This window comes from Fomitopsis serialis (genome assembly GCF_022376445.1).
Source record: "Fomitopsis serialis strain Sig1Antser10 chromosome Unknown B0H18scaffold_71, whole genome shotgun sequence".
In the NCBI taxonomy this organism is placed as follows: Eukaryota; Fungi; Basidiomycota; class Agaricomycetes; order Polyporales; family Fomitopsidaceae; genus Fomitopsis; species Fomitopsis serialis.
Genome location: NW_025955031.1, coordinates 64,251 through 91,303, shown reverse-complemented (window position 1 = coordinate 91,303; position 27,053 = coordinate 64,251). Strand labels below are relative to the sequence as shown.

Sequence of the window (27,053 nt, the reverse complement as noted above, 5' to 3'; positions counted from 1 at the left end):
GTACTTAGTCACGACCCGGGCGAACAAGTGAAACAGCGCGATGACACCTGGTCAGAAAAACGCCAGGTAGTGACATTCGCTGTCGCTGCGGAACCCTGGCAGGCAATACATCAGCCTTGGGAGAGAGACCTGAAATGGCTCGTAGAACATGAAACTTGGTTCAAGATCGCGACCTAGTGACCATTGCGGAAGGCGGGGCGTGTCACATCACCGCATTTTCACTCAGATGTCAAGCGGCGCGTTCCACCAACGAACCAAGGCATTCTGGGACTCCGCCTGTGGATGGTCGGATGCGTGTCATTACAGCATGACAAGAGGTACAGATGATGATACGAATGCAAGAGAAGACACTAGTCGAAGAGACCGAAGCCCTAAGTGACGCGTCAGTAGACAGTCCTTGGACGATGACAGCATCACACACCATGTCGTCGTCCGATTCCTCCTTCTCCTCCTCTTTCTTCTCCTCCTCCTTCGGTGCCTCCGCTGCGGCACCAGCACCACCCGCAGCCGCTGCTGATGCACCAGTAGCTGGTGCAGCACCACCAGCACCGACGTTGGAAAGGAGGTCTTTTACGTTCTTGCCCTCGAGCGCCTTTGCGAGGAGGGTGGCCCAGATTGGCTCGACCTCAACATTTGCCGCGGTTGTCAGTGCGACGATTTTGTCAGACTGCCCTTGGAATTAGCCCCTCTGAAGCATCGTGAATTCTGGATGTACTGACGGTGATCTCAACGCCATCGTCGGCGAGGATGAGAGCGGCGTATGTTGCAGCAAGTTCGACGGTGGCCTAGAGTACAAAATATGGATGAGCATGCAGTCTTGACCAGAGCGCTTGAGGCTTCCGGTGCATCTGCAGACCAGTGACACCATCCAGCCCACAAACAGGTGGAATTGGCTGCATAACACATCCACCCCGTAGTCCAGCAGCACAGAAATACTCACCATTGATGCGGTGGGCGACGACGAGAGTCTCGAGGCGGGGAGGGCGTGGATGTGTTGCGTGGATGCCAGACTCGAGAGGGCGACTCTGGTGAAGCCGGCAACTGCCGACTACAAGCGCTCAAGGGGGCGCTTCTTCGATCGCTCGACCTTCGCGCATCCGACCACGCCAGGTCTTGTCGAATTGCCCAAGATGCGAATGGTACGTGTTCTTGCGTATAGCGATAGATGGAAGTATAACATATGGACGCTCAGCTAGCACAGGAAGAAGAGAACGACGATAATGCCGAGGTTACCTGGGGTCTGCACGCTTGTCTCCAATTCCGAAGATGTTGAGCTGATCTGACCGAACAGAGGACCAGCAGCACATCAACTCTTTCTCGAAGCTGAACACACGTCTACGTGCAATTGAGGGCAAGATGGAAGAGCTGAAGGTCACTACGCGTCATGTCCTTGAGGTATGTGCGTGCGTATTGACATGTTTCTTGCAGCAAGAGAAGGAGGCCCTCGACGACCTGGCGATGGAACTCGAGCTTGCAGATGAGGATCAGCCAGTCCTGTACGTCCCACGCCCTGATCACCGTCATTCCCATCTCATCGCAGCTTCTTGGTGTAGGTACAAAGTAGGCGAAGCGTTCATACACCTCCCACACCGACGCGCCATGAAACAGCTCGAACGAGATCAAGGGCAAGTCAACAAGGAGCTCTCATCACTCACGGAGAGTGCAGAGCAGTGCGAAAAGACCATGAAGGGACTTAAGGTCATCTTGTACGCCAAGTTCGGTCGCGCAATCAATCTGGACGAGTGAACTACTATGCGTCCCCGTCGTGAATCCGCTCGAGGTATACCACAATTGTATCAATACACACAAGAAACACCATCGCTCCGCTCCGGTGGCAAATCGAGTTCATGAGAGTCGGAGAGCAGACTCATTCGCGGTCATTCCGTGTAGAAGTTAGTACTACTCGCCCGCCCTTTGATGTTCGGCAACGGAGGTTAACCATCTCCAACTCGCAGGGTGTATCACTCTCGTACTTGTATACTTATCAGTAGCATTCACTCGTGGTCAAGTTGATCGCGCTTGTCGTCGAGTGAATCATTGCGCACAAGTATATGCGGGGACGTGATATCTCGCACAGTCATATGCATGTTCGCGCTCAAGTCTGAGGTGACTGGAAACCTAAATCATCGTCGAGTTACGAGTCCAGCCGATGTTCGAAACTCGGTCGATCATAGCCACATCAAGGCCCTCAGAGCGTAATCGCTGTTGAGGGTTGCGTACGAGGGCAAGCTTCTAATGACAGAGGACTCAAACAGGTAGGAACGACTTCACCAAATACCATCTTATAGGTAGTAAATCATCTATGTAGCAAGCACGCCCCTCCCATATCTATCACAGCCCGTTTGTCAGGTCAGCACTCATTCTACACCATCGGTGTTGATCAACTCCAGCAGACTCTTGTCTGGCTGCTTTGCGTCCGCGTTGACAAACACGAGTAGCCGTTCAAACACTTCGGTGCGCTGTTTGAATCGTGCTGGCGAAGGTCGCGAGCCGTCCGTAGCTTCCTGCGAGTCTTCGTCATACATGACAGCGACTTGCTTCGCACTTTGCGATTCCTCCGTCCTCGTCGAGTCTGTCATCTCTTCGTCCTGACGGGGAAGAGGCGTGCTTGTGGACGAGCTCGCAGGCGTAGCGCTAGCTTCGGCCGTCCTAGCCGTGGGTGGTGTTCCCCCAGGCGGCAAGGAGAGGAGGTGCGAGAGAAGACTTCGGAATGCCTCGGCTTCCTCTGTGCTGCCGTGGTTCACCACTGACGACACTTCAGCCTGTAAGAAGGCGAGCGCCTTGACTGCTGGTGCGTCCTCGCAGAGCTCACGGAATCTGCAGAGATTATGAGAGTGCACGATGGCAAAAACGAGCGGACTTACTGCTGCTGGCGGATCTCGTAGATCGCTCTACGCGTGACATCCTCCACCGGGGGTCTACGACTGAACATCAAGCTCCACCACTAACCGAAGCGCGCTCATCGCTCACCGCTCGAGTGTCATCTTCCAGAAGTCGTCCAGCCGGTTCTCCTTCGATACATCCAGCGCGTCCAAAATCGCCCGTCCACGTCCTGTCTCCGCGTCTGTATGCAACCCACCGCTTCCGTCATCTCTGATGATACCAGAGTTGCCCCCATGCATGTACACGACCTTGCTGCTCGCGTCGTAGACAACCTGATGGGCGTAACGCGGCTGCGGGCCTGCCGCTTCCGAGTCTGTCTCAGGGGCAGGAGACGAGTCAGTGGGCTTAATGGTAGCCCATCTCCCTGGACGATCTGGGCGTTCGTAGCGATAGATCCAGTACGGCGACTCGTTATCGAGGACCGTCAACGAGCCGTGCGGACTCCGAGTCAGTCCGCAAAACCTAGCAGAGGGCAGTTCATCAGGCTCAATCCGATCTACACAGGTCAGAGACAGAACACGCTCACAGATAGATCTCCCGCAACTCGGGATCGATGACGGCTCGCTGCGTGAAACACGCGTCGGGCCCACCGGAAGTTGTGAAGTTCGGGAATAGTTCTGTGACGGTGCCACTTGGAATATGGTAGGCGAACATATCGGACAGGTACCTGTCGTCTCGTTGCCCTCCGAAGATCAATAGGGTACGAGTCCCCGGCTCTAGTACCATAGAGTGACCTGGCGACAGGCCCGATGTCAGCAAGGAGGTGATCCAGGTGGCGACTCCTTACCGAAGCGCGCTGTGATCGCTGTGTTAGGTCCATTCGCGTCGGAGGTCCTGTTGAGATAGTGTTAAGCGCCGTCGAACAACGTAGCAAGTAACACTCACTGCAGCATCTGCCATGAACCAGTGCGGATGTCATAGGCGTACAGACCCGAATATTTGCAGAGTTCCCAGTCTCCATCCACGACACGGCCGCCAGAGATATAGATGACCTGTGCCTCGCAGTCCATGACCATCTGGTGATCGAAAATGAGAGGTGGTCCGCCGGATGTCTTTGGTGACATGAGTAGGATTTTAGTTGGCGTATGATGCACTTCACTTTGCTTACCGATGTATCGAACGAGAGCAAATCCCACTTGCCTTCGTCTAATCCTCGTGTATGGTAGCGATAGAATTCCGAACAGTATGCCGTCCACGGAAGTGGAGTCACATTGCCCTGTCTCGTCGTTTCCGCAGGAGGCGCTGTACCACCCGAGGGTCGGGGACTAGTGGACGGAGCAGGAGCTGCCGTCGTAGAGCTAATATCGGCCCTCGCGTCAGTGTGTTCCAGCGCATCCTCACCAAGTCTTCCAAGGACGTATATAGCGCCTGTCTTCGAATCGAAAACCATCTTGTGGCACGCCCTCGGGCCAGGGCCGTTTTTCTCTCGGGACGTCGCCATGCTCAGCATCCGCCAAGTGTCTTTGCGCACGTCGTACACCCAGAGGTCGTCCAGGTTCTGTTGGCCATCCCACCCTCCTAGGAGATAGATTAACCCGTTCTGTTCATCCATACACATCGCGTGACCACCCCGTCGACGTGGGATGTCTCCGTCAGCGTCTGTGCCGTGTAACCGCGTCCACCGTGCTTGAGGCTGGCAAGAGAGCCGATAGGCATCGAAGAGTCCAGCGGAAGAGGCTTGACGGATGCTTTGTTCGGCCGTAGCCCAGTCACCCTTAAGTACGATACTCTCGTACATCGAGGAGACGATGGGGTGCTCGAACTGGACTCCGGAGCGAGACAGGATGTCCGCGAAAGGAGTCAAGAATCGCCGTTGACGCAAGTGCTTGAGAACATAGCGCAATACAGAGGCTTCACGATACTCCATAGAAGGCTCAGCTGTAGACATCTGAAAGCACGTGCCGAGACCTACTTCGTCATGTTGTGCTTTGACTCGCTCGACGAAAGCCGAGTCGATGATGCCTGCCATTGCAATGTGCCATATCGATGTATGGAAGCTCTGTCCATGGGCGCTGTTCACAGTCAGATGTGAGTCAAAGACTTCGGCATCATGTGCGGTTGTGCTTACGACAAGGGCAAGACCTTTACATATCGGGTAGGGAAACAGACACCGGCGTTATTACAGTGTCGTATCGAGAAGGTCTCCTTCGTTGAGTCGTTCCTCAAGCCCGCATGCAGAACCTATCAATAGCTGAGGCTACCATGAATATCGTTTGCTGCGCATAGTGCTCACTTCGGTCATGCTGTCCTCGGACATACCAACGTAGACCTTAAACTCTTTCATGTTACATGGATGTGCTATGTAAGTGTCGAATAAGCATGGTGCACAGACTAGTCAGATGTGACTTACGTTTGTGGAACTACAAAGGAGTGTTCAGATACAGTTCAATATGCAAGAGAAGGTGACGTCGCCGAAAATACGGAGCGTACCTTTCCAAAGGTGATACTTTCTACAACACGCAAGTTAGTTCCCGCGACGCATGTCCCAGTTATAACTCAACTAAGTACGGTTACGTCCTGTAAACGCAGGAGCATCCACTGCTTCACATTCGGCGATTGATATGCGCCGCTCCATCGACTGGTCTGGTCGAGAGGACTGTCTTCGAGAACGTTCTCTGCCACGTACTTCCCACTGTGCTCAGAGCACCCCGCTATGTGATACCGGAGCGGGACCGTTGGCGGTTCATCCATCACGCTCATGATACTTGCATGCGTATGCGGGCGCTTCTCAGGAACGTCTAGGAACGGACCTATGCTTTTGCTCCGCACGCGTTGGTGCAATCAGGAAGAAGTTCTGGGTAGCCAGCAAAGCTTCGTAGGACAGGTGAGTAGACCACACCTTCAGTTGGAAGTCACGGTCAGTGCTGAGGTCAAACAGCGCTGACAGTGACGACGCGTCGCCGGGTGCGTCTACCGGGTTAGGCAACTGTTGTATCGTGACACTGAAAGGCGCTGAGGCGCGCCCACCGTGGTCAACAAGTTGTCAACACGAGATCGCCATCGAATCAACTCAGTCTTGTAGTTGCATTGTACCCGGAGGAATTCTAGGACACCTTACATCACGAATTGAGCACATCCACAGTTCGTTCGACCCGTGCGCTGACAGCGCCACTAGACAACAAATCTAACGGGGCGTTGTGCGACAGCTGGGCACGCGCACTAAACGGCACGCCAGCTCTCGGTCAATCGGACGGGGTCGTCAGGCTCTAATTAGGGGCCGGGTTTAGGGCGGCGGAGACTCGAGTGCTCTGTTTGTGGATAGCTACTGAGGAGCGCTCCCGGTACGCGCAACATCGCATGATGACACAGGAGCGATGGAACTAGTGCCATGACGCCAGCGTTGGCCCGAGCGTCCACAACCACGCCTCCGCGAAAGTCTGTGCGGAAGTTGTGAGTGTTCAACGTTCAGGTGGAAGGTCTACCAGAGCTTACAAGCTAATCTGGCCCCGCGGCGCGGAAATGATTGTGGGCCTGCAACACTTGAAGATGATAAGGATATTCAGCGACAATTGTGACAGAAACATAGTGCTCCAACCTCCGCAATCGGCAGCAGACTCGGAAGGTAGCGATAGCATACTGAAGGGTGTCGTGAATACGTCCAAGTAAGCACGAATATTGTGACGATGGGGGTGGCAGCCGTTTCACGATGTATTTAGCCGTTCGCAAGATGTGCCCTACGTCGTAGATGGCTCACTCAAGGAGGAGCTCGTCTTTCCGTACCAACCTCGACCGTAGCTTCCACTTCGAGAATTGCGGCCCAGGCTCTCGTCAAATCAGGTCTCCACTTCGGCGATAGTAGGTCGCTTCGCCGAATCGCTTTGTACCATGTCGGCGACTAGTCTCGCATGAACTCGAGACCGCGGTAATTCTGTCGGTCACTGACGGTGAGACGAAATGAATGTGTGGTTGGTACTGACAGTGATAGGGAGACGCACGGCTGCTGGTGGTCGGCGGACCTACAATAAGCGCTTGTCGGCAACGAGCGCCCTTTCACCGGGATTCACCGGCCTCCTCGTCCGAGTCGGTGGCATCGCAATGATGCTCAAAACAATAGAGCTTGGGGCTAGTTCTGGCTTTGTGCGTTCATCTTGAGATTCTCCAGTCCCTGCATATCTGGTCTTCATGTTGCGTGCCTCTGCATCCTCAGCACCTACCCCCGAGTCCTCCGAAAAACTGGTTGCTTGGATTCTGAGATGACTGTAAATTCGCCGTCAACTGGGGATACGCTGCCTCCACAGGGCGACCGATGGGACAGCCTAACGAAGGATGAACTCTACTGGTGTGATCGTCAGCCGTGGCTGGAGGAGCACGGTTACATGTTGCGCCCACGGTATAGGCCGGGCTGGAAGCCATTCGAGGGCGAAACTACTAAGTTCCGCGAAGATAGTCATTGGTCCTTGGTGCGTAGTTCACTCGTCGAGAGTATGTGACTCCTTTTCCAATGCAGGTCTCAGGTTTCCTCCATTATGGACGCCACCCGACTGTCGGATGGCTACCTGGTCACTATGAAGAAGATCGAAATCGACATTCATCCATATGAATTAGAAATTGGTCAATTTCTCTCGTCTGACCAGATTACCTTCGGCCCGCGCAACCGCTGTGTACGCATCCTGGAGGTCCTTCCTGATCCAACGGAGAAGAATATCTCTATCATAGTGATGCCTTACCTGAAGGCCTTCAACGACCCGGACTTCTTGACATTCGGGGAGGCTGTCACATGTCTCAAGCAGTTGATCGAGGTGCGTCTCACGATGCTAGTTAAACTTCTCATCAACGAGGACGAAGCTGAAAATTAGGTTCACAGGGACTGCGAGTCATGCATGAGAACCACGTAGCTCATCGGTACGATTATTGCTTGTGGGTCATCTCTGACCGTTCTAGTGGCACTGATCACTATGTTGCTAGCGATATCTCCGACATGAACATCATGATGGACGCGGCGGTGATGTATCCTGGCATGTGGCACCCTCATGACCCGCGCTACAAGTATGACCATTCAGGGTGGGCAACGCATTACAGTCGGACTGAGCGACCGCCAAAGTACTACTACATTGACTTCGGTCTCTCGCGCAAGTACGACCCCACCGACGGACCACCGAAAGAACTACCTATTCTCGGCGGCGACAAATCCGTTCCGGAGTTTCGAGGAGAGGGCTACGACAAGCCTTCCATTGTTCCAATCCTTTCCATACGGACATTTACTACCTTGGTAATCTCATGCGAACCGAGTTCGTGATTGTACGTCTCCCTATCAGTACGAGCGATGTATCCGTGTCTTCTCACCGTAACTGACCGACAGAGATTTCATGGGTTCGACTTCATGCAACGGCTCGTTGCCGAGATGGTGCAAACCGATCCGGCGAGGCGGCCCGGTTCGACAAGAGCTTCCGTGGACTCTCGAGGTGCAAATTACGGTCGAGGTTGGTGCGGAAAGACGAGGTCGTTCTCGAGCGAGTGATCTACGGCGTCGGGCATATCTTTCGGACAGCAAAATACGGCGTGAGAAGGCTGCCCCCTTTACCGATTCCATCCTAGTTCCAGGTCTACATGCTCGCTCGATGTACTCCTTTACGCTATTCTATTGCTGTGTCCCCAGGCTGCGATTGGGAATGCGCTCGCCCTGAAATTCCAGAATATCCATAATCTCATCAGTGCCCTTGTGAGTTGCATAGTATCCTTGTGTGCGAGTACAGAGGAGCAAAAGATGATCCGAAGTATTACTGAGTTATGCACGAGTCAGTCGTAGTGTACAGATCACTTTCGCATCCGAGACGCGCGAGTAGCATTGTGTCAGAGAGCCCCGAGGGGAGGCGAACTCGACGGAGCGGTCCCAGTAGCATTCTGCTTGACAGTCAAAAACGAACAAATACGCACGGATGACTCGCGCACATGTGTAGAATCTCTTTCTACTTCCTCCGCTGATTCATCTTGGGTTTGCGAACTTGAACCAGGCGCTGATCCGGCTGCGCCCAGTGGTCCCTCAGACGAAAGGACAGACAGTTCGAATTCTTCATCAGATGTCAGCGATCGCAGCTTGACAACAGCATTGGCGCCATCTTTGAAGGGGTTTTCATCCGAGGAATCGGACTCGCTGAGTTGAAGCAATAGAAGCCGCTGATCTCCAACATCTCCGGGATCAGGCGTGGCGTCGTCTGCTGACGACGTGGTGGTCAGATACCAGGGTATGGGAAATGCCTACAGCCATACCTGGTACTGGCGTAGATTGGTCGTGTGGTTCGCCTACACCGCCCGCAGCAGGTGAGTTCGTAGATGAGTTGCCAGAGATGTCACGGTCGTTTGAAGTGCCAGTGTGCACATTCGATGAGCCTACCGACAACGACAACGGAGATCAGTCCTCCAAAGTAAGTCTCAGCCTCAGCACTCTCACCTGGGTTAGGCGCAGCCGGTTTGTGCGATTTCGGACGGCCCGATTTGGCCCCCTTCTTCCACAAGAGATCACTCCGTGCCTGATGTGAGGAAGTCTGGGAATAAGTTGTCAGGAAAGGGTCTACAGCAACTGATACCACGGTACACGTACGACGGTAAGCTCTCTCAAAGCGACAGAACGCTTTTTGTAATCCATAATATCGTCCCATTGCTTCAGGCGCTCCATGACGTCTCTGCTTATGTCTTTTCTGTGAATGGCGAGCCTGCGTAAACAATGACTATAATTAGACATTGATAGAGGAAGACGAACAACATGCTTACACCTCGTACTGTCCGTGCAGAGTGTTGAGAGTGTCTCGAGACATGATGTTGTGTGTCTTTTCGAGTACTCGTAGGGTCACCAGTTGAGCTTTATCCCCTTTAGCAAGAGCAGACGAGGCGCGAAACGATCCGGTTGCGAGTCTGACCAGCAGTAGAAGCGGATTTGTTGCCTTGACTGTCGTTTCGCCGACCTGCATCAGGTTATCATACGAAGTACAGCCGTCGTCTGAAGACATAGTGGACGAAGGTCAGATCAGAGTCACGGTAGCGGTAGAGACAAGATAGGTAGGCAGGCAGTTGAGGTAGCGTGCTCACCGTAGCATGATCCCACCTGTAATTAAACACCGTGCGAGAACAATACCTCAGATCATGGAGCCGGACACCCTAGATACGGGGACAACGGGTTTTGCATCCAGCCCTGATACAAAATCAGCTTTACGTCAAGATAATCTGCAAACGTTTGGAAGCCCTACACCGACATACGTAAGGTCCGAGTCTTATCTTTGTCCAAATGTCAGAGAGGCTCAAGCAACGAGACAAGACGTTGACTGACCTTGACGTGCATACTACAACGACCCATCATGATGCTTCCAGGCCATCCTTGTTTGCATGGGAACGAGCTTCAGGGAAATGACGGGTCATGCCGGCTACAAGATGTCGAGCTAGACATGGAGAAAGTAAGAGCTTCAACGAACAGCGTGAACGTTGTGAACTCACTCACATGAAGGTCAAGAGTCGGACATCTGGCATCGGCCGCGGCGATCACACTCCGAGTTGTCATGGTACAGCTCCTGTACGTACTTAGGCGCCTGTTACATACCACATGCGCTTGCGCCATCATGTACTTATGGTAACATGAACAATAGGTTCGTATTGTTCGTCCTGACGGCCTCAACTACATAATGTATACGCAGTCAACTTGAATATGGCCCCAGAGTCCAGACCCTCTCCCTTGCGTTCATCCTTGTGCTTGACCAAGCTTGAAACACGATGACTGCCACTACGTCCGCTGACACGCCGGTCGCACAGCTCGATCACCTACACGGTGGATATTTCGCGTCCGAGATCTTCTGGCGCGACCGCCAGCCATGGTTGCAAGAGCGCGGCTATCTGCTTCGCCCGCGATATAGGCCTAACTGGAAGCCTTCGTGGCGTGGTACAAGAAAGCACTTCGGATTTTGCGAGGATGGTATTAGTCCACTGGTACGTTGCGACCCACGCATAGTTGTGAGCCAAGCTCACCTTTTTGCGCTGTTAGGTCGGTGCCGTTATGGACGCTACCTGCTTGTCAGATGGTTCGGTCGTGTCACTGAAGCGAATTGATACGACGGTGAACCCATTCGAATTGGAGATTGGGCAGTTCCTGTCATCCGAAGTGATCACATCGGACCCACGCAGTCGCTGTGTCCCCCTCTTAGATATACTGACAGAACCAACGGAACCAACGGTCTCCATGATCGTGATGCCGCTGCTTAGGAGATTCGACGACCCAAGGTTCCTGACAGTTGGAGAGGCAGTCGCCTTTTTCAAACAGTTGATTGAGGTGCGTCTGCATAGGACCTTATACGCGAAGCATCCTGTTTGACGACTACTATTAGGGGCTACGTGTCATGCACGAGCATAATGTAGCTCATCGGTACGAAACACTCGTGTGACATGCCTGTATTGCTGACTCGGAACTTCCATCCACCAGCGACATATCCTCAGTAAACGTGATGATGGACGCACGACCAATGTATCCTGACATGTGGCATCCTCAGTCTACCTCGCGTAGGCCCGACTATTCCGGTCAAGCAGAACATTACAGTCGCACTGAGCGGCCCCCGAAATATCTATACATCGACTACGGCCTCTCCCGCAAGTACAGCGCTGAGGACGTCCCACCTCAAGAGCTACCCATCTTTGGCGGCGACAAGTCCGTGCCGGAATTCCAGGAGGATGGCTATGACAAGCCGGCCAATCCTTTCCATACCGATATATATTACCTCGGCAATCTCATACGAACCCAGTTCGTGCAGGTGCGTCTCAACCCGTTTTTGGGTGCCATATCCGTTGCTTCATTTTATATGCTCAGAAGTATTGCGGGTTCGGATTCATGCAATCACTTGTTGACGACATGGTGCAAGACGACCCCGGCAAGCGACCGACAATCGAAGAGGTGGATTCACGGTTCGACAAGATATACAATCGACTTCCATGGTGGAAGCTTCGGTCGAGGGTGGTTGAGCAGGACGAGTCCGGGTTTCTACGCACTGTTTCAGGCATAGGCCATGTCTTCCGAACAGCAAGATACGTCGCCAAGCGACTCCCTTCGGTCCCCATGCCTTCATGATGATCTACGTACATGCTATATTCATTCCCTTGTTTCTGTGCCGTCGAACTACTGCAAGATTGTCAGTGAATTTCATGGATCTGGTGAGGTCGCTTTGACGTGCATACTAGTTGCCGAGTAATTGCTCGGTCTTTAGTCACAGATGTGCTATAAACGGCGTGCTTTCTCTCTAGGGAGAGCCGCGGATGGTCTTCCATTCTTAAGCATGTAATCCTGTCGTATGGCCCGTGAGACTTGCGCCGAAACGTACGAGTATGCGCGCATAGCTCCCGTGTTGCCAGACACATACCAAAACGGTCTCCTTTGTCCAAGGCAGAGCCGTTGTTAATTATCCGTGATATCCGTTTAGTACAACCAAGGAGTCTTCGAATGGACAATGAGTGTGATAGTGATAGGGCGAAGCAGTGTTTATACATTCCTATCCTCGTGGTCCTGGACCGCCTGGTCGACACCATGAATACTCAATACCACTAGGACGTACAGGTGCTATACACATCCCATATGGCACCTCATACGGTGTTCCTTCGCACTGCAACCGTCGCCGCAGTTGCCTCGCTAGGATCATCGAACGGACTGATGGTGATCTCAAGCCGTCCGTCTTGAGCCACGTCATGCAGATTCAGCCTCGAAACAACGACGAGGACGCTGTCGCCATCGACAGAGCCCGTCTGCGGCCTTGCAATATAGGTGTATAGTTGGTCGCCCATTTCTGCAGACTCGATCTCGGGTGAAGGGAAGCCTGTAGGATATAATGTTGAGAGGCTACTAATGCATGGATTTGAGGAGCCCGTACGCACTCGTCGATTGGACACTGCCTCCGTCATTCTCCGGGCAAGCTATAGTAAGCGATATCAAGCCACTGCAGCGGAAAGCCGTGGAGTACACATACTGGTCGATTGATCGTTGTTTCCGTCGTCATTTAGAAGAGAGTCGACTGCACTCAAGAACGACTCGGCATCATTCAAGACAGAATCAACGCCAGAGAGTGCCGCTGATAACGAGGAGATCAGATATAGACGACGCACAACATGAAATGGCTTACTCGAGTCTATCGTGGATGTTAAGCTGGTGGTCGACGGTGCCGACTTAGCTTTCTTCCACAGTACCTTACTGCGTGCCTCTAGAGATGAAGTCTGTAGCGTGTACCGTTATTCAATGATTACCTGCGATTATTTTAAGCGAGACGAAGATGACACACCGCAGTGGAGTAGTTTAAGTTGAGTGAGCCCTTTCTGTATTGGTAGATTTCTTCCCGATGCTTCATGGCCCGGAAAAATCCGCCCTTTATATTCTTCCTATAGTTGACAAGCCTACATCTGGATAAGTCGCCCACGGTTTGGAGACGAAGAGAAGTCTAGCTTACAGTTCATAACCATGGTGTAGAGAATCGTGCTGAGGTGGATCCATAATTTTCCGATGTTTCTCGAGCAGCCGCAGAGTCAAGGCCTGAGCTTTATCGCCTTCCCGCAGTGCGAGTGAGGGTATGACCGGTGTCGCAAGCCTAGCAAAGTACATAGATGGCTTACTCGCGCTGGCCTGCAGCGCGTCGTCGAGTGATGCAAAGACGTCGTTCGAGGGCATGTCAATAGTCAGGTATAAGACAGCCCGGGGAGATGTTTCGAGGGGGGGACTTGAACTCGGACTTGTCCATCTAGTCACCTTGATATAGTCCTTTGCTGTGCCAAAATAAGAGCCTATTGACGGTGGGAGGCAAAGCCCCTGGAAATACAACACATCGCGAGTCTCCTGCGCGACTCCAGGCCTTACATCAGCTTGACATAATGTTGCCAGCCAATGCACGCATCTGCCGCTACTGCCTAGCTTCGGAGCAACTGAATGCGCACATCCAAAGCACCGTGTTCGTGACTTCCCTGACATCAGTCGGAAAACAATAAACCATCCGATGGGCTCATCTGGTTGTCCTTGTCTGGCAAGCGCTCCCCCCCCCGGGCCTCATGCTTCTGATGTACACAACTGTTGGGTGGAGTTAGCAACTCTGAGGACAGTTAGCGGCATTTTTTATCATCAAGTAAGCTCGTTGCTGCATAGGATGAGCCAGGTGTGATGATGAGAAACGAAGTGATGAGTCGACAGCTCGAGTTGAACGGTACTACTACTGGTAGACGCCCACGACACGAGCGCTCGTTTTAGAAAAGTTCCGGCGGACCCGCCGCGGCGGTCGCATCGGGGTCGCATCACGGTGATTACCCGAACAATAGAGACAGCTTGTTCGCCCTTGTTCGCCATGGTACGCCCTTGTCGTCTGCTCCCACTCACGCTCCAGGATCGCTTCACGACTGCCCTCGCGCGTCCATGACGGAGGGTGGCTCAGTGACCTCCCAGCCACCTACGGCCGACACGCCAGCCTCACAGCTAGACTACCTCCATGGTGGGCTGCTGCCACACGAACAGTATTGGCACAATCGCCAGCCATGGCTACAGGAGCGGGGTTACATGCTACGTCCGCGATATAGGACCGACTGGAAACCGTCTTGGCTCGGTACAGACAAGTACTTCGGGTTCTGTGAAGACGGGCGAAGCACGATAGTACGCCTTCATCTTGTCTGGTATCATCTGCACCCATTCACTCGGTCGGCAGTCACCGGTTATCATGGACGCTACCAAAACTTCTGACGGCTTACATGTGACTTTGAAAAAGGTCAACACACAAGTTCACCCGTTCGAAGTGGAGATTGGCCAGTTCCTGTCGTCCGAGGAGACGACATCCAATCCGCGCAACTACTGTGCACGCATACTTGACGTGCTACCAGATCCTACCGAACCGAATACAACGGTCATTGCTATGCCTCTTCTCAAAGCCTTTTACGACCCCGACTTCGTGACTATCGGAGAGGCAGTCGCGTTCTTCAAGCAGATTATCGAAGTAAGTCTACAACTACAGAATCGGCGTGCTGGGCCGTGTTCACGACGATCGCGCAGGGGTTACATTTCATGCACAAGAAGCATGTAGCTCATCGGTGCGCCATTTCGCATGGGCTATCGTGAGGAGCTCACCATTCCGCCAGCGATATATCGATGTTGAATGTGATGATGGACGCAACACCAATGTATCCTGATCTATGGCATCCCCAAGCTACAGTATACAAACGCGACTTCTCCGGGCGCGCGAAACATTTCAGCCGCACCGAGCGTCCCCCGAAGTACTTCTACATTGACTTCGGTCTTTCACGCAAGTACAACTCTGACGACGGGCAGCCTCAAGAGCTTCCCATTCTTGGCGGCGACAAAACTGTTCCAGAGTTCCAGGAGCAAGGTTATGACAAGCCGGCTAACCCCTTTCGCACCGACATATACTATCTCGGTAATCTCATGCGAACACAATTTTTGAATGTGCGTTCTCGCAAAAGGTCGACCTATGCGTCATCTCAGCCTGTCTAACTCGAATAATTTCTTCCAGAAGTATCGTGGACTTGACTTCGTGCAGCCGCTCGTCGCCGACATGGTTCAGAATGACCCTGAGAAGCGGCCGACGATCGAGGAGGTGGAATCGCGGTTTGACGGCATATCCTGCCAACTTTCTTGGTGGCAGCTGCGGTCGAGGTTGGTTGAGAAGGATGAGAACGCCCTTGTACGGACTGTGTTTGGGATAGGGCACATCTTCCGGACAGCGAAGTACGTTATCAAGCGGCGGCCTCCCGTACCGCTTCCGCCGTGATCTACGCGCTCGCTTGGATGTCCTCGCGATACCCTCTACGAGCCTCTACGCTGTTATTTTCCGAGTCCGCTGTTGGTTAAGGCTAAGTACCGGAAAACTATAAGTTTGTCACTGGCTTCGCTGAGCGGCCTTGTCATCTTGTTACAGGCACAGAGTCTCTGCCGTGCGGCGTTGATGATGGACTAGGTACGCTTAGCTCCGGCAGGCCTGTGTGCGAATAGGAATACAACACCTTCAACTTAAATTTTTGTGGACGCATGGCTGTGGAGCCACCCCCGGTGCAGTGACATGCCACCGAGACCGCTCCCGTTTCCGTCAACGTGCGACGTGACAGACTCCCTTAGGCTCGGAACATCAACGTTTCAACGGGAGCGCTCATCGGAAGTTGCACACAGATACGGCAGACAGCACAAGGACGCGGGGAAAATACAACCTATCATTGTGCTGTACACCCCTTTGGGATGGTCAATCTTTGGGATGGACAATGGACGCGGTGGTGACCGCGTAGCTTGTCAATTATTCTGGACCTCACCATCAACTCGAACCGACAGCCCTGGCCTGAGAATACTACTCGATGGCAACATGACAGTCTTGAAGTACTCTTCGATCATCATCTGCGCTATGCCGGAGCGGACGAATAGTATATGTGGATTACTCCGTGATAGCACGCGCCCGAGGCGGCACAGTGCACAGATGACTCGGCCTTCAATAATTCAATCTTCAATCTTCAGTACTTCAGTGATGAGGCCCGCCGACACAGAAGTGACGAGAGGAGGCGTTCGGTGAGGCCCACGGGCGGGGACGATGTATGGACATTCAGTGCTCACAGTTCACACCCGTCAATCTGAGGTCGAAACGCTACAGCATGCACGACTCGGAGATGGGTAACGACAGTGTGGATGACTACATGTTGGTCTGAATACATGTTTACGAAGCGCGACCAGCGCGCCGTCGATGGAGGCATCAACGTTCCTCATCAAAGCCTAATGACATTCATTTGAGAACAGTCAGCGCACATATGCTTTTCGACATGATAAGTCAAACCTACGATGTGATGCCTTCATGTATCATCTCCGAGCTCAGACTCGGATGGGGCAGCTTCTTCCTCCGTTGGCCCGAACCTGACGCTGATATTGACACCAGCCTCTCCGTCGGACTCTCCGTCGTCCGATTGTGCGTCTAAGTTGATAGAGAGATGAGCAGTCGACTCGCCGTCACGGTAGGGATCGATCTCCGACGGCCGGATGTAAGCTTCCCACATCCGGGTCTTAGGTTTTGTCTGTGTCCTCGCCCGGCTGGGTTCCGTCTGCTCAGGCTGATCAGTGATGTCCACTGACTCTGAGTCGGCGATAAGGTTAGCTGAGAAACGAACACCATTTAGCAGCCATGACCAGCAAACTTGTGAGGACACGCACGGGAAGGCGGTGCAGGCTGGTCCCCTCTTCCTTCTTTCGCAGTCATGATCGTGAGTTCTGCAGTCACATACCCGACAAGCGGAATGATCGAGGATGGAATTGAAGAGTAAGTTGTCGACATATACTAATGAGCTCGTCAGTACTTACCTGAGGTAGTAGACGCCCTTCTCCGGAGTGTAAGCCGATAGAATCCGTTCTTTCCCTTCTTTTTCCACATATCTTGATCGCGCGCATTTCGTGATAAAGTCTGTGTGCTTGATGAGCAGGCATGACCGTGACGACCAATGGCGATTCCACCTACCACTGTCCTCCCGTTTAATCTGAGTGCACGCTGCAAGAAAAGGGAGACGTCTGCATATCGTTTCATGCGTCCCATGGGTCCACCCTTGATATGACGTCGGATTTGAACAAGCCTGCGCGGTATTCAATATTGTGCAGAAGGTGAGGAGCTACGGAAAGTCTTACTGCCCGTATTGATACTGAAGCTCATCGTGAAGGTCTTCGTCCATGATTTCCTTGGATTCCTCGAGTAGGCGTAGTGTCAATGCCTGAGCCTTGTCACCTTGGCGCAGTGCAAGCGAGGGTACGAAGGGTCCGACGACCTTGATGAATAGCTTGTACGATTCACTGAGTTCTTGGACGCTGTCGCACGCAGGGAAGCTGGGAGTATAATCTGAGGACATATGGACCGGAATTCAGAAAAGGAATGGTAGGTGGTGTGTATGAGTGACGGCGCAACACACCGACGGTATTTCAGGCTTTGGGTTGGTGGCGGTGCGAAGACCGTCGTCCCACGGCCTAAGTTGACATGCTTCAAGTTCCAGAAAACTTGGTTGGACAGACTCGACTTCGAAGACTAGCCTCGCGTTGGGACAATAACAATTGCCAGCCTAGGCATAGCATCAATTACTGGACCTGAGGACTGCCAGTCACGGAAGCTCTCTTCACCTCATAAGACAAGAACAAAAATAAGTTTATAACCCCATGAGGTAATCTTTGTACGTACACAGGCGGCGGCAGCCCACCATCGTTGACACATTCGACTGCATCTTCTGCGTTGCTAGCGGAAAGACCCGCCCGGGTACTATGGCGCAGTGTCCGAACCAGCTATCCCAAGCAACTGCAAAAATAGCCGTTTCAGCTTCATATGTTTTATTCTGTTGTTCCGTGGACAAACGTCGTTGCATGGAGTGAGGAAGAGTACTCACCGTTGTTTACTGCCACGGGATCCTGACGGGAACAAGGAACATCAGATGAGCGCTTGACAGGCGCCTACAGGTGTTCACAACACGAGCGTCGAGCGCCCATGCGGCCGCATTTCCGCACGGTGGCATGATGATCGTAGTGAACAATAAACACCACTTTGATCCCGTTTCCTCGCCTCCAAGTCATCGAGCGACTCATGCTGCACGCTTTACGACCTCTCTAGTGCTCCCCGTGCCCCTTGACTGCTTCGCAAGTCTCGGTCAAGATGACGGCAGACCCATCGACTGCAGATGTATCACCCGCGTCGCGCAACCTGGACGGCCTGATGAAGCATGAAATATACTGGCGCGATCGGCAGCCATGGTTGGAAGAGCATGGATACATGTTGCGCCCGCGATATAGACCAGGATGGAAACCGTCCGAGAGTGGAGCAAACGAATCCTACACATTCCACGAAGATAGTCACTGGTCATTAGTGCGTCTCCTACGTGTCTGACGTGCTCGTCTAATGCCTCTGCTAGGTCTCTTCCATCATGGACGCCACCAAAGTAGCTGATGGATCCTTGGTCACAATGAAGAAAATCAAGTCCGACACTCATCCGCACGAACTAGAGATCGGACAGTTTCTCTCGTCTGACCAGATCACCTCCGACCCACGCAATCACTGCGTGCGCGTCCTGGACGTCCTAACTGATCCATCCGAACCCAATGTCTCTATCATAGTCATGCCTTATCTCAGGGATTTCGACGATCCGGGCTTTCTGACCTTTGGAGAGGCGGTTGCTTGTTTCAAGCAGTTGATTGAGGTGTGTTCTAGAACTCCGGAGAAAATCCTAGCAATGCTAAGCTTTGGCCCAATGTTCAGGGATTGCGTGTCATGCATGAAAACAACGTCGCCCACCGGTATGAGGACTCTGAGTCATGCGCTGCCTTGGACCATTCGTAAGACTGACGTACTGTTAGAGACATTTCTACCATGAATGTCATGATGGACGCGGCCGCGATGTATCCTGACCTATGGCACCCTCAGGTACCGAGCTACAAGTACGATTACTCTGGGATTGCAAAACACTATAGTCGAACAGAGCGACCACCCAGATACTACTATATCGACTTCGGGCTTTCGCGCAAGTACGATCCCAGTGCTGGTCCCCCGGAAGAACTTCCTATTATTGGCGGCGACAAAACTGTCCCTGAATTTCAGGGAGAGGGTTACGACAAGCCTGCCAATCCTTTCCGTACGGACGTCTACTACCTCGGCAATCTCATGCGAACTAAGTTTGTGGATGTACGTCTCCCTAGCCATCCAAAGACTGCCCGTTTCGTCTGACTACCATCGACTCACAGAAATACCGAGGATTCGAGTTCATCCAGCTTCTGGTCGCAGACATGGTGCAAAACGATCCGGCGAAGCGACCCACCATCGCCGAAGTGGAAGCCCGATTCGACGAGAGCTTCCAGGGACTCTCAGATTGGAAGCTGCGGTCGAGGTTGGTGCGGAGAAACGAGAGTTTCATTGTGCGGGCGATCTACGGCATAGGACACATCTTCCGGACAGCGAAATACGTCGCGAAGCAGTTGCCTCCTGTACCCACTCCGTCTTCATGATCTACGTGCTCGATTCGATCTCGCTTGGATGTACTCACAATACCCTCTACACTGTCGCCGCTTTCCGAGTCTGCTGTCGTTCAAGGTTTTGGGACTTTATTTTGTCGCAGGCTTCGCTGAGTAGCCTGTCATCTTGTTATAGGCACAGTGTCATTTACACCCGCCCCCGGGCCATCGATACCCGTCGATGGGATAGGTACAGCTCCGTCGTGCCTGCATTAGGCTCAGCGTGCGAACAGGAATACAACACTTTCCGCGCAAGCTTTTACCGGAAGCATGGTTGTGGAGCCACGACCGCGCTACCCAAAGCCGGCGACATGGCGGCAATTCCATTGCTCCCATGTCAACATGCAATGCTGTGCGATGGACCAGTGATTCGACCCCTGGAAACATGAACGGGAGCGTTTTTCAGAAGCTGCACACAAATACGGCATCCAGGACAAGGGTGCGGACGAAAGTACAACCTACTTCATCACAAGCGCACAACGCCGTAGGCCGGAGCGGACGAATCGTACACGTAAATCACTCCGTGATAGCACGCGCCTGAGGCGGCGCAGATGAGGCCTCCGAGCACTGTATGTGATTTTTTGTAGTCGATTTGTGCACTGCAATGGATGACAATGCAGGGTCACAGTCGGTGCGTCGACTTCTCCGCGTGGTTGCTTCCTTTCTGAGATCAATGCTCTCAAGCTGCATGCCGTCCTTGTGTGCAGGTACCGAGGCACGCTCCGTCAAGATGGGCCTGTTGCCATGGAATTCGTTCCATCCCTACGAATGCAACAGCAATGGCAGTCCATCATGTCGCCACAAGTTATTCGGTACCGCTCCACAGCCGGCGACGGACGTACCAAGGCTTTTGCGGAAGGTCTTGTACGGTATATGCTAGCCGCTTCAAGTTGGCCTGTTGCTGCCCAAAGCAAGAATTTGTACTAATGATGACATATGACATTGCGCTGCTATGCAGCTGCTCCCGGCGCGATGCGGCGACTCGGAAACGGTGATGCCGCCTAAGCTTGAGCTTCGTGCCGAGGGACTCGGAATGGAGGACGCTCATGGTGTTTACGCGAGAACTTGATACCAAAGTCGTATTAGAATGAGAATCATCGCTGCGGTTCATGCGCTTCCAGGCTCATGGTTATATATTGAATTGGTGAACAATGGTGGTGGTGGTGCGATTTCTCGAGCGCATTCGGTATTGCGGCCATCTCTACGTTCAACGGCCAACGTTCGTGTCCCTGCAAACAGATGTATGAGTCTCGCTGTAGTTGATGAGCTGACGCATTAGCGTACGTACCAGGCTGTCCAGGATGAAGTACGAGGCACTACTCGCTGGTATGTTGGTACAGTGTACTGCCAAGCAGCATGCGACCAAAACCTGGAGCACCGCTGTGTCCCAAATATAAAATTACTGCACATGAACGACCTTGATTCAGACACAGTAAGCGTACTAGTGGTCATTCTGTATGTTTAGAGACTCAACTCAGCCATGTACATTAGATACAAGTACTCTACGAGTTTCACGACCCTGGCGTGCCCGCGCGCGAATTTTCAGATACAACATGGCATCGTCTGGACCCATTCTTCCAGATGTAGGATGATGTGCTGATCGGAAGCCCCATTGTGATCAAATGCTTCCTGGTGTCCTATGGAATTCTCATGCATTATCAGGACACCGCGTCTCGAAACGTACAGGACGCATACCTTTAGCACCTCTCGATGACGATTCTTCACGGAGTAGTCGGTGAGACATTGGCATCACCACTATCTACAAAGGGATTCAGGGGAAGCACTACAGGCTGGCCTGCGTTCAGCAGTTGCATTTCGTATTCCGAGATTACGGCAGCGGGATCATTCTCGGTGACGCGCCCCTCTGAATCCAGGGGAAATATGCCATACACCAGCACTTGATCTGTGACGTGCTGTTCGTGGTCAACTGTGGGACTGGCTGTGGAGGAATACCGTGACGACACTCAGAGCCAGTCGCAGAGAAGTCGAGAAATGCACATACCAACGGTCGGGGTAGCCAGATCGCCGCTTGTACCGTTTCCACTGATATTTGGATTTGGTGAAGCAGACCCAGCATTGACCACGGTGAAATGATCAGACGGGGCTGCTGCTATGGCTCGCGCTTGTCAGTCATCGATGATACAAATCATCTAGTATGCAGGGCTTACCTATTGAAGTGGAGGGCGATGATTGATGAGGCCCTGATACAGAAGTATCTTTTTCTTTCGGCATCATCGCCTTGCTTCGGGCGCGTTGTGAAGAGTCCTGACGAAGTGCACACATTTGTCAATGATCTCAAAAACTGCCAAAGAGCTCGTCACGTACCACGGTAAAGTCCTTCAAATTGAGGGAACCAGCTCTGTACGCTACAATCTGGTTCCAGTGTCTCAACCTCCTTATGAATCCTCGCTTGATTGTAGCTCTCTCGTGCTTAAGCCTGCAACCATATCAATACCCATGTTACATAAAGAGAGGGGATCTGGTCACGTACGTTCTCCATTTTGCATGTATGCGAACGTGAAGGTTCCCTTCCATTATCGGCTGTGTCTGTTCAAGGAGCTCTAACGTTATAGCTTGGGCATCGTCGCCCTCCTTCAACACGGCGCCGGGGCTAAATAGCAGCGTGAGCTTGTCCAGCAGGTCGGCCCGCGCCTTATCGTCGTTGTCGAGTGTAGAAAGAACGTCGTCTGAAGACATCGTGCCTAGTAGAAACTAGAAAGGAGGCAAAACGGTAGGTGGTCGGAGTGAGGTGTTGAGTCTGGTGCACTTACGGTCTTAATAAGTCGCGGACGAGACCATGAGAGATAGAACACGATGGATAAGGCACTGTCCTGGATACTATGTCCTGTGCAGGGGACGGCGGTCCAGTGTATCCGAAGATCACGTCAAGGTCGGCTGTCCCGCGTACATGGAGACGGCCCTGCCAGAAGCACAAAACACAATGATTCTTGTCGTGACAATCTAGTCAATCCAAACTGTACTGCACAAGATTCTAGACGTTACGTTGGGCGACAACCATCATTTCTCGTCCCAATTTGTCTCTCCTTGTCTAGCATAAGTTCCGCACATGTTCCGCCAGAGCAGTGGCAACGTAATGATCAGATCCACCTGAGATGTACGTACTGCAGAATGAAACAAAAGAGGTGATTTCGCGAGTATCAGGGCGACGAGGAGGCAGGAAATCCGGAATGCGTCGCCCAGGGTTCTCCGGTGAAAAATAAGCATCATGGAACATGTTCAACCTGCGGAGTGGGCGTCGGGACTCGGCATAGGCGCCTACTCAGCCACCCGATCACGCGGCGGGCGCTCGCCGCACAAACGCCCACATCCGTGCCGTCACGGTGATAAACTTGAACAATGGGGACGCGAACAAACAATAACCTGCCCTGAGAAGACCGCCTGTGTTGTGTCCCTTCGTAGTATGCTGCAGGATCGCCGACATACTCCTCCCGCTCTTTAGGAGAAACTGATTCACCATGACGGTGCAAGCAACTGCAGTCGACACTGGCGTGCCGCCTGCAGGCCCTGCCATCCAATTGGACTACTTGGAGGGCGGGCTAATGGACCATGAACACTTCTGGCGCGATCGCCAGTCTTGGCTTCAAGAGCAGGGATACATGCTGCGTCCACGATACAGGCCGGACTGGAAACCTTCATGGCTTGGTACAAAGAAACACTACAGAGAGTGCGAAGACGGTCATAGCACGTTGGTGCGATCGGTTCTGGTGTCCGAATATGATAGTCCCTCATTATCTTTAGGTGGATACTATCTTAGACGCCACTCGACAGTCTGATGGTTCGCTGGTGACACTCAAGGCGGTCGATACTGCCGTTCACCCATTCGAAGTAGAAATCGGACAGTTTCTCTCGTCTGAGCAACTCGCGCAAGACCCGCGGAATCACTGCGCGCGAATCCTCGATGTCCTGCAGGATCCGATCGACCCCAAGATATCTTTAGTCGTTATGCCTCTCCTCAAACCTTTCAGGGAGCCTAACTTCTTGACGATAGGAGAAGTGGTTGCATTCGTCAAACAGGCTATCGTAGTATGTGCATCAGCCTTGCGCCAGTAGACTTGTAGCTCATTCACTTCCCAGGGATTACACTTCATGCATGATCAGCATGTCGCGCATAGGTGCGCACGCGTTTTCAATTGGCCCCTGATCGAAGCTCACCGAGATTGCTAAGGGACATTTCGATTTTGAACGTCATGATGGACGCAATACCGATGTATTCCGTTTTATGGCATCCTGAGGCACCGGTATACAACCGTGACTTCTCTGGGAGCTCAAAGCATTGCAGCCGCACGGAACGACCGCCAAAGTACTTCTACATCGACTTCGGTTTGTCCCGCAAGTACGACCCTGCAAATGTACAACCGCAGGAGTTGCCAATCATTGGCGGCGACAAGAGCGTGCCAGAGTTCCAAGGTGAAGGTTACAACGTGGCTTCCGATCCCTTCCGTACCGACATCTACTACCTTGGCAATCTCATACGACGCACCTTTCTGAATGTATGTGGCTTCGTTATAGGGTGTACCGTGTTTCCGTCACACTGATCCTTATGGATACCCTCAGCGCTACCGTGGCTTCGAGTTCATGGAACAGCTCGTGACGGACATGGTGCAAGACGATCCAGAGAAACGCCCGACTATCGCGGAGGTGGAGTCTCGGTTCGACGAGATATACCGCAAGCTTTCATGGTGGAAGCTGCGAACGAGGCTGGTGGGCAAGTCTGAAAATGGCTTCGTGCGCGCAGTGCTTGGTACAGTGCACGTCTTCCGGACAGCGAAATTCGTCGCGAAGCTGCGGCCTCCCGTACCGATACCCTCGTTATGATCCATATGCAGCCGGATTGATTGGTCTCACGTACGCTATCGTTGCTCGCTTGCTGTCCATCTAGTTTACTGTTGGAAGTTATGACATTCTACAAGTCGCTGGCCTGACAGATATTGCTCCATTGTGACTGCGTCCATGTGCCAGACACTACCTACATGAGCTCGCATTTTTTGACTGGGCCGCGGCACCAATTAGCCGGGATGTGGCCAGCAAATACAATTCCTTCACGCTGGCCCACGGACATCGGAAAAGATGTCGCGCTACACTCTTCCGTGCTCCCCACTCAGCAGGCTGCCGACCTGGCTTTGGTGCTGTCAATGCATCGTTAAGTTTACCAGCATGCACCGCAACTCGGAGACGTTGACTACCCTCATGACGTGAAGCAGAAGGAGCGACTATTTCAAGATTACAATGAACGTAGCGACGCCCGTGTAGAGCTATTATTGACAAGAATTAGAAGTACATTACGAGTCACACATGCATAGCGCGCCCGCGCGCGAGTATCTCAGTCCGTCCGCAGGCTACAAGACAACGCAGTGCTCAACCATGAAGCCGTACATAGGTCAGCCTTTAATGGTTGAGTGACCCTTGCGTGCTGCAGCTTATAAGTCGGAATCTTGTACTAGCAAGGATGGGCAAGGCACATTACATACCTTGAGCCCTCTCACGCGGGAGTTGTTGTCGAAGCAGAGGCCACTGCATTACCGTCCCCAAAAGGATTATCGTCATCAAGCCTGTCAGAAATCTTCACTTGTCCGCTTTTGACCATAGCCTTCAATTCGATCTCCGAGATGACGGACCCGGTGTCCCCGATGAGCTGCCCCTGCGAGTCCACCTGAAAAGCACCGTAGAGCGTTTGACCTGTGACATCTTCTTCAGCCTGAGGTGCAGTTGAAGGGTCAGATGATTCTTCGGCCTCGGGTGCAGCAGGGGCGTCAGCTGTCAACAAGGTGATGTTCAAGATTCATATGAAGCATGGCAGAAGCTGTAGACGGTACGAACCTAAGGACGTGGTAGGCGGGTTGCCACTTGCACTGTCTTCTGTTTCCATTGATTGAGCATTGCCAAGATCGGACGCAATCTCGTCTAGGGCGGATCGACGAGACTGCGCATCTAACAAAGCTCACAGTGAGCCGTGGACGGTAAGGAAATAAAAGCGGTGCAGTCCTACCTTCCTGTGAAGTGCCAGTGAGCGACCAATCTTGATCTGAGTGACCAGATCCTTGCGCAGACGTTTGGGCCTTCCTCTTCCACATCTCCATGCTTCGCGCAAGCTCTGAAGAGACCTAGCATCGTCGTTAATGACACGCCAATAGTGATTATGAAGGAATGATGCATACCACCGTAGCATGCCTCAGCTCCACGGTGTTGTCCCTGTACGTCACGATCTTGTTCCATTTCTTTGTGCGCCATGCAAGCCCGCGTTTCATATGGAGTCTCTCTTTCCTAAGGCTGAAAACATATCAATGGCCAAATCCAACAGAAAGTGTGCTGAGAAGTGTCGTACTCGTCGTATCGCTCGTGCAAAGAGTTGTGGATCGGTTTATCCATGAAGTCTTGCGTCTTTTCGAGCAGACGTAGCGTCATAGCCTGGGCCTGATCGCCCTCCTTGAGCACGCCTGCGACTCTCATGGACGCAGGGAGCTTCGTTAGTAGGAATCGAAGAGGCGAAGTTGTCGAGGTAGTGGAGTCGTTGCTCAGTTGGCTGGCATTGTCGGCCATGGTGGAATCAATGTTCAGCAACATCTTGCAGATGAGAGAGGAAGCGCTAGGTGGCTGGAGTTGTTGACGGGATCGAAGTATTCGGAGGGCGTATATACAGTAAATCATAGCTGAGGCTGTAACAGATAACGCATGGACCAAAAAAAGCCGGACAACCTGCATACTTCACGTGGGACGGTGTGCCTCGGACTACCCGAGGTTATCACGTCAACGATTCACTGTTTAGCGTGCATTGGTGCTTACCAGACCGTTCTCTGCACCACGAGATACAATAGCTCTTGTTGCGATGATGCACCCAGAATGGCACCAATCAACTTCTCTGACACAAAATCAGAGAACAACTGCCACGGTCCTTCTTGATATGTCCCTCCTTGTCCAACGAGCGTCCTGCGCGGCTGTTGCTCAGGTCGCACTGGATGGACGTTGCACGGCAGACTCAGGCTCGGATCGGCGAAGTCGCATACACGGCGAGGGGTCGATGTGACCGCGAGCTGCTGAGCATAGTGAAGATGGGCAGAGAGCACGTCTCCCCAAGGGTGTCAAGGCGCAAATGAGCGGGAACATGCGTCCGCTCGGGGACAAGTACTGGCAGAAGCCGCAGGAGCCTCTTTCGCCGAAAAGTCAGGCAACCACGGATTGAGCGCTTAAACGCAGGCGCCCG

General features: G+C 52.8%; 13 protein-coding genes across 13 annotated transcripts; 6 read left to right on the top strand and 7 right to left on the bottom strand.

Annotated features, from left to right (window-relative positions):
* Positions 1-241: 241 nt before the first annotated feature.
* B0H18DRAFT_1025339 (60s acidic ribosomal protein-domain-containing protein) lies at positions 242-978 on the bottom strand. The gene is made up of 4 exons (XM_048029754.1): positions 941-978; positions 720-785; positions 422-667; positions 242-371 (listed from the first exon to the last, which is right to left on the bottom strand). The coding sequence occupies exons 1-4, from the start codon at positions 941-943 to the stop codon at positions 351-353; spliced, it is 336 nt and encodes a 111-aa protein (XP_047890019.1). The 5' UTR covers positions 944-978; the 3' UTR covers positions 242-350.
* A 202-nt stretch (positions 979-1,180) lies between these two features.
* B0H18DRAFT_881349 (Prefoldin subunit-domain-containing protein) lies at positions 1,181-1,746 on the top strand (the record flags this gene model as incomplete). Its single annotated transcript, XM_048040837.1, has 4 exons — positions 1,181-1,238; positions 1,292-1,371; positions 1,429-1,496; positions 1,554-1,746. 4 exons carry the CDS (start codon positions 1,181-1,183, stop codon positions 1,744-1,746), a joined length of 399 nt encoding a protein of 132 aa, XP_047890018.1.
* Positions 1,747-2,159: 413 nt separating this feature from the next.
* Positions 2,160-5,753, bottom strand: B0H18DRAFT_613031 (Muskelin N-terminus-domain-containing protein). Its single transcript, XM_048038781.1, has 13 exons — positions 5,385-5,753; positions 5,314-5,333; positions 5,234-5,243; positions 5,117-5,181; positions 4,952-5,064; positions 4,796-4,895; positions 3,992-4,744; positions 3,769-3,935; positions 3,671-3,717; positions 3,410-3,617; positions 2,971-3,345; positions 2,865-2,918; positions 2,160-2,817 (listed from the first exon to the last, which is right to left on the bottom strand). The coding sequence occupies exons 1-13, from the start codon at positions 5,581-5,583 to the stop codon at positions 2,358-2,360; spliced, it is 2,571 nt and encodes an 856-aa protein (XP_047890017.1). The 5' UTR covers positions 5,584-5,753; the 3' UTR covers positions 2,160-2,357.
* A 1,323-nt stretch (positions 5,754-7,076) lies between these two features.
* On the top strand, positions 7,077-8,119 carry B0H18DRAFT_1025314 (uncharacterized protein; the record flags this gene model as incomplete). Its single annotated transcript, XM_048029753.1, has 4 exons — positions 7,077-7,309; positions 7,331-7,622; positions 7,688-7,740; positions 7,789-8,119. 4 exons carry the CDS (start codon positions 7,077-7,079, stop codon positions 8,117-8,119), a joined length of 909 nt encoding a protein of 302 aa, XP_047890016.1.
* A 900-nt stretch (positions 8,120-9,019) lies between these two features.
* Positions 9,020-9,827, bottom strand: B0H18DRAFT_957197 (uncharacterized protein; the record flags this gene model as incomplete). The annotated part of the gene is made up of 4 exons (XM_048042551.1): positions 9,020-9,210; positions 9,272-9,365; positions 9,422-9,533; positions 9,592-9,827. The coding sequence occupies 4 exons, from the start codon at positions 9,825-9,827 to the stop codon at positions 9,020-9,022; spliced, it is 633 nt and encodes a 210-aa protein (XP_047890015.1).
* Positions 9,828-10,452: 625 nt separating this feature from the next.
* Positions 10,453-12,011, top strand: B0H18DRAFT_1025301 (uncharacterized protein). The gene is made up of 5 exons (XM_048029752.1): positions 10,453-10,794; positions 10,850-11,134; positions 11,190-11,227; positions 11,285-11,609; positions 11,666-12,011. Exons 1-5 carry the CDS (start codon positions 10,582-10,584, stop codon positions 11,921-11,923), a joined length of 1,119 nt encoding a protein of 372 aa, XP_047890014.1. The 5' UTR covers positions 10,453-10,581; the 3' UTR covers positions 11,924-12,011.
* Positions 12,012-12,626: 615 nt separating this feature from the next.
* B0H18DRAFT_612899 (uncharacterized protein) lies at positions 12,627-13,604 on the bottom strand. Its single transcript, XM_048038780.1, has 5 exons — positions 13,287-13,604; positions 13,122-13,233; positions 12,966-13,056; positions 12,721-12,914; positions 12,627-12,662 (listed from the first exon to the last, which is right to left on the bottom strand). Exons 1-4 carry the CDS (start codon positions 13,502-13,504, stop codon positions 12,775-12,777), a joined length of 561 nt encoding a protein of 186 aa, XP_047890013.1. The 5' UTR covers positions 13,505-13,604; the 3' UTR covers positions 12,627-12,662; positions 12,721-12,774.
* A 554-nt stretch (positions 13,605-14,158) lies between these two features.
* On the top strand, positions 14,159-15,844 carry B0H18DRAFT_1025296 (uncharacterized protein). Its single transcript, XM_048029751.1, has 5 exons — positions 14,159-14,470; positions 14,523-14,807; positions 14,864-14,901; positions 14,950-15,274; positions 15,342-15,844. Exons 1-5 carry the CDS (start codon positions 14,237-14,239, stop codon positions 15,597-15,599), a joined length of 1,140 nt encoding a protein of 379 aa, XP_047890012.1. The 5' UTR covers positions 14,159-14,236; the 3' UTR covers positions 15,600-15,844.
* Positions 15,845-16,444: 600 nt separating this feature from the next.
* Positions 16,445-17,780, bottom strand: B0H18DRAFT_1025292 (uncharacterized protein). Its single transcript, XM_048029750.1, has 6 exons — positions 17,480-17,780; positions 17,316-17,427; positions 17,162-17,261; positions 17,015-17,071; positions 16,648-16,958; positions 16,445-16,582 (listed from the first exon to the last, which is right to left on the bottom strand). Exons 1-5 carry the CDS (start codon positions 17,695-17,697, stop codon positions 16,660-16,662), a joined length of 786 nt encoding a protein of 261 aa, XP_047890011.1. The 5' UTR covers positions 17,698-17,780; the 3' UTR covers positions 16,445-16,582; positions 16,648-16,659.
* Positions 17,781-18,370: 590 nt separating this feature from the next.
* Positions 18,371-20,085, top strand: B0H18DRAFT_612812 (kinase-like domain-containing protein). Its single transcript, XM_048038779.1, has 5 exons — positions 18,371-18,695; positions 18,742-19,026; positions 19,086-19,123; positions 19,184-19,508; positions 19,568-20,085. The coding sequence occupies exons 1-5, from the start codon at positions 18,486-18,488 to the stop codon at positions 19,826-19,828; spliced, it is 1,119 nt and encodes a 372-aa protein (XP_047890010.1). The 5' UTR covers positions 18,371-18,485; the 3' UTR covers positions 19,829-20,085.
* Positions 20,086-21,250: 1,165 nt separating this feature from the next.
* B0H18DRAFT_1025285 (uncharacterized protein) lies at positions 21,251-22,591 on the bottom strand. The gene is made up of 6 exons (XM_048029749.1): positions 22,326-22,591; positions 22,160-22,271; positions 22,003-22,099; positions 21,837-21,944; positions 21,530-21,773; positions 21,251-21,481 (listed from the first exon to the last, which is right to left on the bottom strand). Exons 1-5 carry the CDS (start codon positions 22,529-22,531, stop codon positions 21,556-21,558), a joined length of 741 nt encoding a protein of 246 aa, XP_047890009.1. The 5' UTR covers positions 22,532-22,591; the 3' UTR covers positions 21,251-21,481; positions 21,530-21,555.
* Positions 22,592-23,215: 624 nt separating this feature from the next.
* On the top strand, positions 23,216-24,900 carry B0H18DRAFT_1025282 (uncharacterized protein). The gene is made up of 5 exons (XM_048029748.1): positions 23,216-23,544; positions 23,594-23,878; positions 23,930-23,967; positions 24,021-24,345; positions 24,410-24,900. Exons 1-5 carry the CDS (start codon positions 23,311-23,313, stop codon positions 24,668-24,670), a joined length of 1,143 nt encoding a protein of 380 aa, XP_047890008.1. The 5' UTR covers positions 23,216-23,310; the 3' UTR covers positions 24,671-24,900.
* A 155-nt stretch (positions 24,901-25,055) lies between these two features.
* On the bottom strand, positions 25,056-26,982 carry B0H18DRAFT_1025274 (uncharacterized protein). Its single transcript, XM_048029747.1, has 6 exons — positions 26,178-26,982; positions 26,011-26,122; positions 25,842-25,956; positions 25,673-25,783; positions 25,356-25,609; positions 25,056-25,320 (listed from the first exon to the last, which is right to left on the bottom strand). Exons 1-6 carry the CDS (start codon positions 26,552-26,554, stop codon positions 25,273-25,275), a joined length of 1,017 nt encoding a protein of 338 aa, XP_047890007.1. The 5' UTR covers positions 26,555-26,982; the 3' UTR covers positions 25,056-25,272.
* Positions 26,983-27,053: the final 71 nt, after the last annotated feature.